This window comes from Scyliorhinus canicula, chromosome 18 (assembly GCF_902713615.1).
Source record: "Scyliorhinus canicula chromosome 18, sScyCan1.1, whole genome shotgun sequence".
NCBI lineage: Eukaryota > Metazoa > Chordata > Chondrichthyes > Carcharhiniformes > Scyliorhinidae > Scyliorhinus > Scyliorhinus canicula.
In genome coordinates, this window is record NC_052163.1 from 28,282,267 (window position 1) to 28,298,490 (window position 16,224).

At 44.8% G+C, this 16,224-nt stretch overlaps 1 protein-coding gene across 7 annotated transcripts in view; it reads left to right on the forward strand.

Annotated features, from left to right (window-relative positions):
* sdk2b (sidekick cell adhesion molecule 2b) overlaps nucleotides 1-16,224 on the forward strand; it is a 1,143,109-nt gene that overhangs the window by 1,025,847 nt on the left and 101,038 nt on the right. For all 7 annotated transcript variants that reach the window (XR_005458034.1, XM_038777821.1, XM_038777823.1 and 4 more), the window contains one exon: nucleotides 4,382-4,520. Coding sequence is in view for 6 of the 7 variants with exons in the window: in XM_038777821.1 (XP_038633749.1) it covers nucleotides 4,382-4,520 (139 nt within the window). In the remaining variant the exon portion in view is untranslated. The remainder of the gene's footprint in view (nucleotides 1-4,381; nucleotides 4,521-16,224) is intronic.

Consider the following 16,224-nt stretch of genomic DNA (forward strand, 5'->3'; position numbering starts at 1 on the left):
CCGAATTTGTATGCTGCACTGCCATGGGGCTAAAGCCTTTATTCGCGTAACTGTCAGGTTATAATTTACTTTTTGTTTACAGAAGAAGATCTGTACAACGTATATTCACTGAGTTATAAATGCTTCAGAATGACTGCACATCATGCATTAAGTGTTATCAACTGCAGTTTCCCCATTTTATTGCTTTGAATTAGTTATTCAACCAGTCAGGTTTGCAAAAACATTGTCATTTTTGAACCAAAATAATTACTTGATTGAAGGTCTGCATCATTTGAACTAATTTATACTTTGCTCGGGTATTTTGAGATAAGAGTCGAATTTACAAAGCTGAAGAATATATTTTGGATTAATTTCATTGAATTCTACTCATTGTACTGTAGATCTAATTAAGATCAGAAAGCTGAGGACTGGATGTTTTACTCCGTGATTTGGGTGTCTACTAATTTACAGCGTTTTGTGCCATTGTGTGAATATGAACTTCATGGCTGCAGTTGACAGATCAGATGGAGTAACAGGACTACATTCTAAACTGCTATTTAGTTAAGGTCTCAAGTTAATTAAATTCTTTAGTGGGGATGATATTCCTGCATGAAGCAACATGGTGGCTATCATTTGTGATGTAATCTTACATTGGCACAGTCTCAATAAAAAGAGGAGATCCCAAAAAGAAAGCCAGCACTCGGTAATGCAGAACAATCACAGTCACAAGTTATCCAGTTTCTTTGAAAATTATGTTAGTTATGAGAAAAGCTATTCAGCTCCTATTAATTCACCTATCCAGAACAATACTATGGACTGGATTCTCCATTCTGGAGACTAAGTGCTCCCGCCGGCAGAGATTCACTACTCGCCTCCGCCTCCGCTAGGAGTGGCTCCGAGGTCCGATTCCCTCTCCTTTACCATGCTAATTTATGCATGGAAGAGAGTTCACGGGATTCTGTTGAATTGGGTATCAGGCCGCCATTTTGAGCAGGCGACCCAATACTGAAGTCCAGCGATGCCCCCCCCCCCCCCCCACAATGCAAATCCTGCCCCCCCCCCTCCGCTGACAAGTAGGGGCATCATCCACTCTCCCCAACCATGGAAATAACGGGTCACCCGCCGCAGCATGCATGCATGCATGAGGGTGACCTGAAACCCCCTTCGATCCTCAGCACCCCCCCCATCAGAGACCCCTATCAGAAACCCTCCCCCCATCAGACACCCCCCCCCCCCCCCCCCCCCCCCACACACACACACACACACTTGAAAGCTGAAGAGCAGTCCAGGCAGTAGAGTGAAAAATCACTACATTTTCACTTACTCTTCCCTAACATCTGCTGCATCAGACATAAGTGATTGAAGTAAGAGCTTTAACAAGTGTCAGAGCCTTCCTCAAAAAGTACACGTCATAGGGCTTCTCATCCCTGCTTTTGATGAGCAAGAGTGTTTGTAAAAATTGTGGTTAACATCAAACAGGGTACTTGAGATGGATTCAAGCATGAAGAGAAAGATAGTTCAACAATGCACCAAGTAACTGTTTCTGGAGCAATAAAACTGTCAATCACAGGCTAATGCAGAAGATTTGAAACCCTTTAAAGTGCACTTGGCTTTCGGGGAAGTTGGGTGGTGGGGAGGGACAGGATTTGCTTTGCTGTGGGGAGGCGGGCCATCCGATGGACTTTGGGGGTGCCTCAGTAATGCACTGACCCCTTGACCCGCTGAGGGATTCACCGTTTCAGAGCCACGCTTGAGAAAATGTCCACCAAATATCACTGGGAGGATTTCCCGCAGTGAGGGGGGGTGCATAAAGTGGGGCGGAGACTTCAGCTTGCATGCGAGGCACCGATTTGCATCCTTCCACTGGTGTGGGGCATGTAGGTCGATACCGCCCCTGGTGGGGCACTGGAGCATTGGACAGGCACCAATCCCGTTTTTCAGCCGTCAGCCCATTCTGAACCGGATCAGGTAACCTGCTGCTGGCATCGGGTAATGGAGAATCCACCCCTATATTTCTACCATTGCTGCATTTAGATGTTCCTTTGATAATCCAGGGTTTTGCACCTCTGTCAATCACTCTCTCCCAGACGTTCATTCCAAATCTTGATTCCTCCTTACATTATGGAGAACCTGCTGATATCAGTTGGATATGCGTCCTCTTTTACTATTCAAAGGTTTGGCCCAGATTTTGGCCACAACAGAGAGCCTCTTTGTCATTCCAAGAATCCCATAAACGGCCAAATATTCTAAGTCCCGCCCCGAACCTCGCATTTCCCATCTTTTTGGGGATGGAACTGGAATCAGCCTGAAGTTCATGTATGCATAACTCGTGGGAGTTATGGCCATTCAAATGACCTGCTGCCTCCATTGAACTGAGATGTTGGAAGATCAGGAGTGTGGAATCTGAGTTTGCAGATTATTCGAGATAAGCGGAGGTCTGAACCTGATGAATTATTATAAGTAGCTAGGGTATACCTTTGGGAGAGGTAAGGAACCCTTTGGGATTGTTAAAAGTAAACCTTATTATTCACTTCTTATGCACAAACTCATTGGAGCTGTCAAGGATCTGTCCACCTGTCAGGAAAATGTTACAGAGCTGTTCAGTTCTCAAGGAGCTGTCTAAGCCATCAAGGATTACCTAAGACATCAAGGAAATGTCCAACTGTCAAGGAAATGTTAAGGAGTTATCTCACTGCCCAAGCTATCCTGGAAGTGTCAAACCTGTCAACACTATCCAAGAAGTGCCAAAGCTGTCCAGGAATTATCAAATCTGTCAGAGGTACCCAGGAAGTATCAATACTGCCAAAGAACTGTCCAAGGATACTAGGTGAGTTGGCATGGAAGAGGTAAGGGCAAAGGGTGATGGCAACATGAGTTGGAATGGTGGCCTGATGTGTGGGTAGAGGGGCAGTAAGTTGGCATGGGGTTATGAGTGATCATGGGGTCTGGGTAGAGGGTAATTAAGTAAGCATCAGAATGTGTGGGGCTATTGGAGTGGATGGTGGGAATGAGTTGGAATAGGTTGGGATGGATGGGACATGTGTGAGGCAGATGAGGGATAGATGGATGATAAGGGAAACCCAACAAATGGGGCGCCCCAGGAGACCACCTTCGGCACTGCTCCCCTGATCCCTGGTACTGTTCTACTTAGGGGACAGTGCCACAACAGTGCCAGGGTATTTTCCAGGCACATCCCTCTCTTTTCTCTCTCTCTCTTTCTCTATCTCTCTCTCCCCCCGCGGGCTATACTTCCCCCCCGTCTGGTTCATATTGTTCAAAAGCAGCTCTAAATCTCACCAATGCGACATCACGCTGGCAAGGAGGATATTTCCATTGTGGGGTGAACATGCATCGGGGAAGCACTTTAATTATATTATAATTTATTGAAATAATAGGTCAGGAACCTCGCTACATCACTGGTGAAGGCAGGGAAAATCGGAAAACGAGATCTCGCTGCCGAGATTCTCTCTTCCCGAGTTTGCAAGATATTGTGTCCACGTCGCTGTTTGTGCTCATGGCGAATGAGGTCCCAAAATCACAGCGAATGAAATTAGTTCCCGATTAAAAACCCAGTTTGAACTTGTTTAACAAGGGGTAACTTTCTCAAGGGCTTTTACAACAAAACTAACAGTGTCAAAATTTAAGTTTTCACCAAGTTTTGTTTAGGGCCTGTGTACTCCATGGAGGAGCATAGAATCACCAATTGCAACTTATGAATTTATTCTGCTCCTGCACTAACGGTTTCACCATCATAACCACTGCAAAGTCCAAGGCATTATATAATTTACAAAGCAGCTTTTGTCCCTAGAAATAAACTTGTGAATGCATTATTTTTATTAATTTTGCTAAATCTAGGAGAGCTGCTGGAATGTAATGTGTTAACCAAAAGAATGCCTGAGGGGGGTGGGGGCAGGTTTTTAAAATTACCTGGGTGAGTATCATAGAATTTACAGTGCAGAAGGAGGCCATTCGGCCCATCTAGTCTGCACCGGCTCTTGGAACGAGCATCCTACCCAAGGTCAACACTTCCACCCTATCCCCATAACCCAGTAACCCCACCCAACACTAAGGGCAATTTTGGACACTAAGGGCAATTTATCGTGGCCAATCCACCTAACCTGCACATCTTTGGACTTGGCACGTCATATCACTCAAGGCTGTGGGCCAAGTGCTGGTAAATGGCATTAGGTAGGTAGGTCAGGTGTTTTTCACACGTCGGCGCAGACTCGATGGGCCGATTGGGCCTCTTATGCACTCTGTGATTCTGTGAATGGGATTTGTTCCTCAGAAGCTCCGTTCTAATGGTCAACACGCTGTTTGGTGTTAACTGCACTGAGGATAGATAATACATTCAGTGCTAATTTCAGTGAAATTGATTTTTCAACGTTATGTTCCATTTCAGGAAACAACACAAAGACTGGCGCCCTGGCTCACGAAGAGATCATGAGCCTCGACAATGGACGGTTCCCAGCACTGGAACTCAACAACAGACGACTTTCAGTGAAGAATTCCTTCTGTAGAAAGAATGGCATCTACAACAGGTAGCCACCATCGCTCACAATTTAAAACAAATTTAAGTGTCACCAGCTGATGATTGAGCGAACTAAGATTCAGGGCCCGGTTTAAAACTAGGGTTGCCATAATTCTCCATCTCCAAACTGAACATAGGATGAGGCTAATGGGAAGTGGAAGGGTCAGGCATTGCAACATATTTTTTTTTTAAATTGCATGTTTTAAGGCAAATTACTTCATTAATGACTTGAGTATGTTGGCTCAATACTTAGTAACAGGTATACTTTTTTTTTTGCAACTTCTCTTTTTCTGCGTTGCGAGATTTCTAGACTCTTGCATATTTGCCTGTTTTCTTTGAATTAGATGTATGCTTTCCTACTATAGTGCTCTTGATTTTTTAAATTATATTCTGTATCTAGCCTTTGTATTACTTTATTTGGAGCCATTTCCATGCTTCCGAGTTATCGTGTAAATTTACTTTTTGAATCTTTGTTTATATTATTTGGCTGCACCGTCTTGCTATTTATGGTTGATTTAATAGTTTTACTGTATTATATTATGTATTTGTTATTACTTTTGTCCCTCGTTCTTATATTTATTTGAAGGCAGTGTCTGTTATATCCACATTTACCATGGTGCTGCCTGAAATGCTGTCCCAGATTTAGTGATATCTGCCTGCTAGCTGAGCCTTCCCTCCTCCATCAATACTCGATCCCTGGATTAGACAAGAAGCCAGGTCACACTGGTTGCACATTATAGATCTTGCCTAAATGAGCCTGTTCTCAGTTGTAGCTGGGTTGTGCCTTATTCTACCTTGCTCTTTGAGGGGGTCCTACATTGTTCATCAATCGCACTCTATTTCATCAAAAGTTACTGCTTGTACGAACCCAGATTTTACAACTGACTTCTGGGAAGGCATCTACTCTACCTGCTGGTGGCATTGGATTTAATTTCAAGGCCTTGATCACCTTGCAGACATAGGAACAGTTCAAACCAGCTCAATTTTGATATTTTACTATAAATTCTGGAAGACCAATGAAAGAAAATCTGGACAAAACAACAGAACTCCAAATTATTGTCAACGGTTTACTTGAAAAATATTGTTTTAAAAACTGGGTCATTGGATCAAAAATTAGACAGGTGGCAACCCTAGTTAAATAATAATATTATAATAGAAGTCTGCATTCCCGTTCTTTCTGGTGTTGGTTTTATCTACAAGACATATTTTGATTATCACAATTAGCAATCTGAAACAACACAAAAAACTCAGAAGTTGAAATGAAATCTACTTGCTGGTGCATTGAGCAAAATATTCTTGTCAGAATTTCTATAATTATAAAAAAGTTATGAAGTTTGATAGTTTTCAAATGAAATGTGAGTTTGCAGTGATGAATTAACATGTCTACCAAAATATCACCTGGCTCCCACTCCAAGTTTCCATTCCACCTGTCCTTCAAATGGCTTTCATGACATCTACTTTGATCTTGGCTCTCTTTCTGTAGATCCAAAATGAGTATATGTTCTTAAAATATCATGACTGTGCACATGATATACACGGCCTGTTGGTGCACAGGCTAATTTTTTTTTAAACGCTGATTTACCAGAGGTCTTCCCCAGAGTAGTGTTCTGTCACATTGGCTTGGAAGGTCTAAGGCTAAATTTACATTCTAGTCTGCTGACCTCAGCATAAGTCATATCGGGATCCTACAATTGGTCCCCTTGTGTTAAGGAGAAAAAACTCTGTCAGGTTTTCCAAATCTAGATTTCCCCCCAGTAACTCGTGTTGGAAAGGTCATGTATATTGGCATTGTGTGAGCCAGAATTAGAGCCAGTTGTTCTGGCCTTCACCGTTGAATAGCTTGCTGATGAGCACTGTTCAGGTTCACAGAAGAAGATTGAAAGCTTGGGAGAGAACAAGAATTCTTACTTTTAGGAGAGGAGGGAGAAAACTAGTAGAAAGTAACTTTTTTGGAGCTCCCTTTTAAAGTCATGACAAGTGCACCAAATCTTAAATGTGTCCCATGAAAATGATTTGAAGGCACCTGGCATGTGAGCAAGAGTACGGGCCATGTTGTTTTTCTGAAATCACCATCTCTTCCTCTACTGTGGTGAAACCAGACTTAGTAGAATAGGGTGATTCAAGAAGCAGATGGAACATACTTCAAAATCCCATTGCTGCTATTAAATGCATCTCTGTGCCACAAACCTGACACAAGTTCACTAAAAATAAATGAAAGCCTGTTTGCTGCTCAAACTTTATTGGTGAATAAAAGGCCCAAAATAAAGAAAATTGGAGACTGTGCTTCATTTCATTCATAAGTGGATTAATAAACTTTCCTGTCATTTCCAATACCTGGATTTAAATCCAATCCAGGGAGATCTGCCTAAAACAGTCATCTCTTAAGTGACATCTCAATCTTTTTTTAATGTTGATTTTATGTTGATTTCCAAATGTTAGTTAAAGTAAATATTATGGTAACAGCTTGTATTTATATTGTGCCTTTAACGGGGAACAAATACCGTATATACTTGTGTAAGAGTCAAATTTTGGGACCCATTTTCTCAGCAAAAAATTAAGTGGTTGATGTTTGTACAGGTAATGTTTTCAAGGTGCTTACTTTCAACTTCCAACGCTTGTGGCTCATGTAACCACGGTGAAGCGTTCTAGGTTTTCAGTCTGTTCCAATGTGTTTTTGAGGGGCTTACTTTCACGACTGATGCTCGTGGCTCACACAGCCATCCGGTTACGCCACACACATACCTCTTGGGCTGGTGCACACTGACTCTGCAGTTTGTTCCAATCTTGCCTCCGTCATTTCAACGAGAAATTAAACTATTACTTAAATTCTCTGATGTCTCAGTGGGCAAATTGCACTCTGAGATCTAGCACCGATACAGCAAATCTTGGTCTCTGCTGTGTTGCTCTACATGCAGAATGTGGCAGCTGAGTTGATGGCAAGTGTCCCTGGAAAGTCAGGGGTCAACTTTTACACAAGGTATATGGAAAATTAAGAATCGCTTTGGTCAAAGGTGGGGGGGGGGGGGGGGGGGGGGCAACTTTTATATGAGATTGACTATTACTTGAGCAGATATGGTATCTCTCAGTGTTTCAGAGCATAAGAACAAAATAAATGTTGAGACCAGGAAGATGATTTTTCGAAAGCTTGGTTGATGAAGTGAGTTTTCAAGAGTGCCTTCAGAGGACAGGAAGGCAAAGAAGTTGAAAGGAACTTCCAAAGCCTCTGGCCCGGGTGACTGAAGGAGAGGCAGCCAATGGTGGGATGAGAAGTTGTCCAAAACGCCAAAGCTAGGTGGGGAGGTGCGTTGTAAGGGTTCAGGAGTTCACAGAGCTTGGGGTAGGCAAGGGTATTAAGAGATTTCAGCATTTAGGAGAATGTTATGTTTATGGCATTGGAGCCAACCCACTGTGGGCAGAGGTGATGAGTCAGTAGGGCTGGTTTGTGATTGGAGACAAACATAAAAGTTTTGGATAATCTGAAATTTTCAGGAAGTTGAGGCTGACAAAATGAACAATGGAATAATTGAGTCTTGAGGTGACAGTTGGGGTAAGGCAGTGGTGGAATCGGGAATATTATGGAGGTGAAATTTACTGGACTTTACAATGAAAAATATAGTTATTCAGAAACACAGCTTAGTGTTGATCAGGTAATTGCTGCCATTTGCAGGTGAGATTGCAAATTTCTACTATCCATTCTGCATAGGTATGTTTCCAAATTTAACTCCTGAAAAGTCTGGCTCTAATGTTTTGTCTATGTCCCTAATCCTACACTTTCCAACGAGCTGAAGTAGTTTCCCTCCATTGACACCATTGCTGTCCTTAGTATCTTGAAGACTTCCATTATATCATCCTCATCCTTCTAAATTCCAGGGAATACAACCCTCGCCTTATAAATTAACCATTCAAGTCCAGGGGCGGGATTCTCTGACCCCCCGCCGGGTCGGGCGTGAATCCCGCTTCTGCCGGCCGCCAAATACTCCGGCACCGTAGATTCGGCGGGGGCAGGAATCGCGCCGTGCCGGTCGGCGGGTCCCCCCCCCCCCCCCCCCCCCCCCGGAGATTCTCCGGCCTGCAATGGGCTGAAGTCCCACTGCTGTAATGCCGGTCCCACCGGCGTGAATTAAACCACCTCCCTTACTGGCGGGACCAGGCGGCGCGGGCGGGCTCCGGGGTCCTGGCCCGCGATCGGGGCCCACCGATCCGCGGGCGGGCCTGTGCCGTTGAGGCATTCTTTCCCCTCCGCGTCGGCCGTGTCAGCCTCTGCGATGGCCGACGCGGAGGTGACCCCCCCTGAGCATGCGTGGGGATGACATCAGCAGCCCCGGCTGGTGTGGCGCCAAAGGCCTTCCACGCCGGCCGGTGGGGCGCAAACCACTCCAGTGGGGGCCTAGCCCCTAAAGATGTGGGCTTGGCCCCTAAAGATGAGGAGGATTCCGCACCTTTGGGGCGGCCCGACGCCGGAGTGGTTTACGCCACTTCATCCTGCCGGGACCCCCGCCCTGACGGGTAGGGGAGAATCCCGCCCCAGGTACCTTTCTGGTAATCTACCCTGCGCTCCGTCCAAGGACAGTATATCCTTCCAAAGATGTGTGATGCCCAGAACTAGTCACAATGTGATCTAACCAGGATTTTGCACAGCTGAAACATGACATCTACCTCCTTGTATTCTAACCTAATAAGATATAAAGATCTTCATTCCATTAGCCTTTTCATTCTTTTCTGCACCTGTTCATTATATTTTATTGATTCAGCTACATGGACCCCAAATTTCTTTGGACTTGCACTGTTTCTAGCTTTTCTTCATTTGAAACATACTCTCACATTTACAAGGCCAAAGTGAATGGTTTCACATTTACTACTTTTAAATTAATTTGCTACAGCATTGGCTATTCAATTACTCTAACAATTCCTCATTGTAATTTTATACTTCCACCTATGCTACTTACAATTCTGCTTCTATTTGTATCGTCCACAAATTTAGCTATCTGGTTTTCTATTCCATCATCTAAGTCATTAATAATGTGGTGAATAGTGGAGGCCCGATACAGATCCTTGAGGGACGCAATTGGGCACATCCTGACAATTAGCGTACCTGTCCATTATCTCCATCCCTGTCTCCTAACACTCAGCTTGTTTCTGAACAAGGCCAATAATTTGCCTTCAATTCCATGAGCTTCAGTCTCTTTGAGGGACATTATCAAATGTCTTCTGAAAATCAATATAAATTATATCCATAGACATTATCATATCCACTACTTTGACTGCTTCTTTTCGAAATTCAGTAAGGGCCGTCAGTAATTGCTTACCCTTTACAAATTCATGCTGATTCTCTCTGATCAGCTGAAAATTTTCTTGGGTGTTCAGTAACGCATCCTCAACTATAAACACCAATAATTTCTCAATAACAGATGTTACGTTAACTGGCCTACAATTCCCCGGGTCCCCCCTCCACTCTTACCGTTCTCAAATAATAATTCTAATAATGGTTCCTCGACCAAGAACACTTTGCAGGAGCCCTAACTATAATTTTCCAATATTCAATGTTCTACTTAAAAATCTAGGAAGCCAGCCAGTCCAGGGGATTTATCAGTATATAGTGCCATTATGTTCTTCAAATTACAGTTAGTTGACTTCCGTAAATTTTACATAGCCCCTATCGCTGATTTAATATTAGCTTCCTTACAATGTCTGACATGCAGACCTCTGCTTCAACTTAAATACTGTTGCAAAATAATTAAAACCATAGAATAGAATTCCTGCAGTGTAGAAGGAGGCCATTCGGCCCATTGAGTCTACACCGACCCTCTGAAAGAGCATCCTACCAAGGCCCACTCCCCCACCCCACTTCTGTAAACCGACCTAACCGGCACATGTTTGGGCTGTGAGATGAAACCGGCTCCGGAGCACCCGGAGGAAATCCACGGAGGCACGGGGAGAATGTGCAAACTCCACAAAGACAGTCAACCAGGGTCAGAATTGAAGCCCTCGAACATTCTGGGAATTAAACTCCGGAGTAATATGGAAGGATTGGCGACCTTAGAACTGAGAAATCCTCAACAGCACAGTTAGAAAGCTTCAGCCGGAACAATAAATCTGAAATGTTGGGATGTTATAAAAAAAAGGCTCTGACCTTAATACATCATGTTGCTATGATGAGACAGGCACAGTTTTGGAACTGCGTCACATCATCTTGGAAGATCACAGGGTTGATTCTTGATGAGTGCTGGGTTAATCAAAGCACGAGATGTTAATGAAGGGTTCCAGTGGGCCTTGGCTGGCTCCAATGGGCTAGGGAGGATAATCAGCTTATGTTTCTTCTGTTGATCACTATAAAATGGTTCCTTACACAAATTACCAGATATGGACAAGATAGCACAGCTATGAAACCTCCCAGACCAATCTCCTCTCTTCCCACCCATAAACCACTTTCAACTAGCCTGCTAACGCAACCTGCCTAGTGAGAAAGTGTTGCAATTTGGGAAAGATTTTCAGAAGTTGGCCCGTGTCCATGGAACCAGAGCCTTGCAAGCTCAGTGCCTTTTGGGGTCAGGGAGAAAATATTTATTAAAAACAGCTTGTGCGTTAAGAGTTATTCCATGGGAATTACATTCTCTGCCTTGATTAATACAGACGTTCACTCATTTCTTAGCCTAAATTTGGTACTGATGAGCATCTTTCAAAACACTTCAAGCACAAAACACTCTTTGGTTTTGAGGGAAGAAATGGTATGACTGATGTAAAGTTAAACTTTGATAGTATGATAAAAAATTGTTTATGCTGCTGCAGAAGGCTTTCACTTCCATGTAGAAAGCAACATGAAGGTCATGTTGAGTAGCAGGGAATAAAACTAGAAAAGGCTGGAAACCCTCAGCAGCTCAGGCAGAAGCTGTGGAGCTAAATAAAAAAAAGTGCTGGAAACACTCAGTAGTCAGCGAAGAGAAACAGAGTTAACATTTCAAGTTGATGACCTTTCATCTTGAACTGAAGAAAGATAGAATTTAAGATTTCTTCAGCCAATAGAAGGGGGGAGGGGCGGGAAGAACAAAAGGTAAGGATTATAATAGTGTGGAGGGCAAGAAAGATTAACTAACAAATGATTTCATGAGGCAAAAGCCCAAGAGAGTGGTAATCTGAATGGAAAGGTGAGGTGTGAATGTGTCTTTAGCAGCCAGCTGAATGCAACTTGAAGCAATGGAAAGAGAAGAGGAGGTATGTCGTATTGGTATTGTCTGGTACTGAATTAGTAAACCAGAGACCCAGAGTAATGTTCAAATCCCACCACTGCAGATGGTGAAATTAAAAGTCTAATGATGACCATGGCAATTGTCATAAAAACCCATCTGGAGCGTGGTGCAGTGGTTAGCACTGGGACTACGGCGCTGAGGATCCGGGTTCGAATCCCGGCCCTGGGTCCGAATCCCGGCCCTGGGTCACTGTCCATGTGGAGTTTGCACATACTCCCTGTGTCTGCGTGGGTTTCAACCCCACAACCCAAAGATGTGCACGTTATGTGGATTGGCCACGCAAAATTGCCCCTTAATTGGAACACAAAATAATTGGGTACTCTAAATTTATTTTTTAAAAACATATGGTTCGCTAATGTTCAGGGAAGGAAATTTGCCATCCTTACCTTGTCTGGCCGACAGACCCACAGCAATGTGGTTGACTATTTCCCCCTCAAGGGCAATTAGGGATGGGCAATAAATGCTGGCACAGCCTGTGACACCTACGTCCCATATTGAGACTTCCGGAGTCAAGTAGAAAACAAACCTTAATCTTACCACTTTCCAGATTTTCCCCCTCACTTCCTTCCCCTTCTTCTAAAAACATTGACACCCATGCTAGGATACAGCTTCATGGTCAGTTGTCACCTCCCTCATCCTCTCAAAATTGCAATTACCTAGTTTTTCAAGCACATAACAGGTTGTTCAGCTCAATAGATCTATGTTGGAGCTTATGCTTCAAATAAACTTTCACCTAATCCCGTTTATACCCTTCTATTCCTTTCTCCCTTGTGTGTCTATCCAGCTTCCCCTCGAATGCATCAATGACGTCGGCTCAGCTACTCTTTCAGATAGAGTTACTCATTCTAACCACCCTCTGGGCAATTAAATTTCTCCTGAATTTGCTATTGAATTTATGAATGACTATCTTCCCTTTATGGACCTTAGCTTTGGTCCCCCCAGAAGTGGCAATGTCTTCTCTACGTCAATCCTCGCAAACTCTTAGATAATCTTGAAGATCTCTATCAAGTCAGGCAAAACTTTGAGTAAATTTGTGTTGCACTTTCACGAATGCTTCTATATCTATTTTCTAATATGGAGATCAGAATTGTTCCTAATTTTCCAAAGTATTCCAAATTTCATTGAATCAAGGTGCTGCCCATGGAAATCCAGACGGTGAATTTTGGGAAGCTATTTTCTATCACAACAGACCCTGCTTGTGGCCTTGCTCAATGATGTGTACTGTACGCTTCCAATAGCAAGTCACTGGATGGTAAACAGGCAGATTTGCTCTTCCCTAATATACTGATACCCTTCAAAACCAACTCAACTATAATTTACTGACAACATAGAATGGAATTTAGTTAAATCTAGAGCACGTGCAGCTCTGTTTTCACCAAAACGTAAAATATCAAAATGATACGATTACCAACTAAATGTTTTTCAATTCATTTTCTAATTTGTTCTGAAGCCCAAAATTATCCAAGATGTCAACTTTCTAAAATAAGCCGAGACAATAAATATTGACAAGCTATTCAACATAGAAGGTTAACATCCAAGTCTGATCCTGTCCTGCTTAAAGCTCAAGCACACTTTTTTTCCCTGAGTTAGTGTATAGGTACTTAGACTTATTTGGTTATAACTGCACAGACCTGGAGTTAGCTTTGAACTTTAGCTGTATGGCTTAGTTTCACCCTAAGCCTCGAAGCCATATTATTGGGGTAGGTGGCGAGAGGTATTAACCACCAGTGGGATCATCCGGTCCCGCTGGCCGATGGCGATTTATGTGGATCAGCGGCCCCACCAGCGAGGAACCCGTCATGGGTGGAAATAGCTTGAAAATCCCACCCATAATCTTCAAACATGTTAATATTCGCTATTATCAAATATTCAATAATATTTTCAGGAAGAAAAGTCAAATTGTGCAAAATTGTAGAAGATATTCAGTACCTAGGGGGTGATTCTCCAAAATGGAGATAAAGTGTTCGTGCCGTCGTGAATGCCGTTGCCTTTCACGACGGCACAAAACGGGCAGAGGGGCCGACCGATTTTGTCCCCAACAGGGGGCCAGCACGGCGCTGGAGCGGTTCACGCCGCTCCAGCCTCCCTTCTCGGCACCAAAAGGGCGCCGCGCCAACCCGCACATGCGCAGTTGGGCCGTGCCAACCTGCGCATGCACGGGGTCTTCTTCAGCGCACCGGCCCTGACGCAACATGGCGTTGGGATTCAGGGGCCGGCCACGCAACAAAGTAGGCCCTTCGGGGGAGAGGCCGGCCTGCCGGGCAGTGGGCCCCAATCGCGGGTCAGACCCCATTGGAGGCCCCCCCCCAGTGCAGGAGTGCTTCCCCCCCCTACAGGCTGCCCTTCGCGCAGAGTTCCCGCCGGCAGCGACCAGGGGTGAACGGCGGCGGCGGGACTCTGCCGTATCCGCGCGGCCGGCGCTGCGCCAAACGCGCCGCCGCAAATGGTGCCGATTCTCTGCACCTTGGGGAATCGCGCGCCGGCATTGGGGCGTTGTGGCGCGGTTGCGCCGATTCTCTGGTGCGGGGCTCGGAGAATCACGCCCCTAATTCCCACCGTTGTTTCTCGATGCAGATTAGTCCAGTACTCAACAAAATATATTTTCTACAGGGAATAGAGAGAAAATGTATTTTTATATTTGTCGTTTGGTTTACATTTTCTTTATTTTTCTCTTATCGACTTCCTTCCACGTTAGGATAGCCATCTGCCTGATTTTGAATCAGAGTCTGAATCCAGGACCAGCTGCCCAGGAATTTTTATGACTGCAAATCAGATGGGAAAAATCTGCTGGTTGCGCACTTGAATGTTCTTGGCTCCTCAGTCATTTAGTTTATCCAAGAACAAATGTGCCATGTAGGCCAGAAAAGTGCCAGATTCTATTCCAATTTGCTGTTCTGACTTGAAGTGGCAGCTAGACCATCAGAATTCATCATAGAATGGTTACATCACATAACGAGGCCATTCTGGCCCTTCATGCGTATGCTGGTTCTCTGCAAGAAAAATGCAGCTTGCCCCTCTCCCCTGCAAAACTTTCTCTTCACGCAATTTTCCAATTCTTTTTCGAAATCCAGATTCAATCTGTCTCCACCACATTTTCTTGCTGCATGAAAATATTTTTCCTCATGGTGCTTTTGCCAGTCAATTTAAAACAATGTACTTTGACTCTCAACCCTTCCACTAATGGAAACATTAGGTCCTGAAATCAGAATTTAGGGAGCTAGGTAAAAAATTCGCAAACAGGACCTAAAGAGTAGTTAGTAATCTCCGGGTTACACCCAATGCCACGTGTAGGTGTGTACAGAAATAGGAGGAGCAGTCAGAAGAATGCATGGCTGGAAAGATGGTGTAGGGAGGGGAGGGCTTTAGATTCCTGGGACACTGGGACTGGCTCTGGGAGAGTTGGAACCTGTACAAGCCAGATGGGTTGCACCTGACTGAGTTCCTTGTGGACCGTTTTGCTAGTGCTGTCGGGGGGATTTCAAACTAGCTCGGCAGGGGTATGGGAACCAGGAAAAAATATCAAAGAGTAATACCAGGGTGCACAAAATACTGTGAGAGAGATAGAGATAGCACTGGAAAACAGTAACCTAATAGGTGAGTCAGAGTACGGGTGAAAGTAATGATGTCTAAATCAAAGTGATACTCCATGTATGTGAATGTGCGGAGTAGAGTAAATAGGATTGGTGAGCTACAGGTGCAGATTGCCATGTGGAATTATGATTTTGAGGTGATCTGGCTCAAGGAAGGGCAGGACTGGATGCTATATATTACTGGAGGGTTTAGAAAATAGAGGGCGTGATTCAGCTATTGTGTTGCACCTGGCACAGAGCCGGGCACAATGGGTGAATCCCGGAGAGCCCCAAATCAGGCTTCACGCCGGGCTGATCATGAGTCGCCTGACTAGTTACGATTGGCACAATCTAGATCACGCCCAAAGGCTCGTTTAAATATCCCTACGCCACATTCATCCAGCGCCCAAGAGTCGACAGGGCACGCCTGCAAAGCCTTAACTGGGCTCCAATCAGCTCTGGTTTCCCCAAGCGTGGACCAGGTGTGATGGCACTACAGGGGGTTGCAGAGGCCATTTCATCTCCCAGACGGAAGGAGACAGGGCACGGTAGTACACTGGCACTCTCCCAGCACTCGGGCACCCTAGCAGTGCCACCAAGGCACCCTTGAAGTGCCACCCGGGCACTGTCAGGGTGCCAGGTTGGCGGTGCCAGGTGGGCACTGCCAAGGGAGGCTATGCCCATGAAAGGAGGGATGAGGAGGGGGTTCAGAGAGTCACAGAAAGGATGGAAGGGGGGGTGAAGGGAAGGTCCTGAAAGGGGGGGTAGTGTAGAGATCGGGGCAGCCTTTCAAAATGCTGCCCCAATCTGCGGGGATCCAGTCCTGCTGGCGACTTCAGCTCTCCAGTGCCAGAAACATTTCAAAGTCTGGCCTCGACGGGGAGAAACTCTCCGAGGTGTA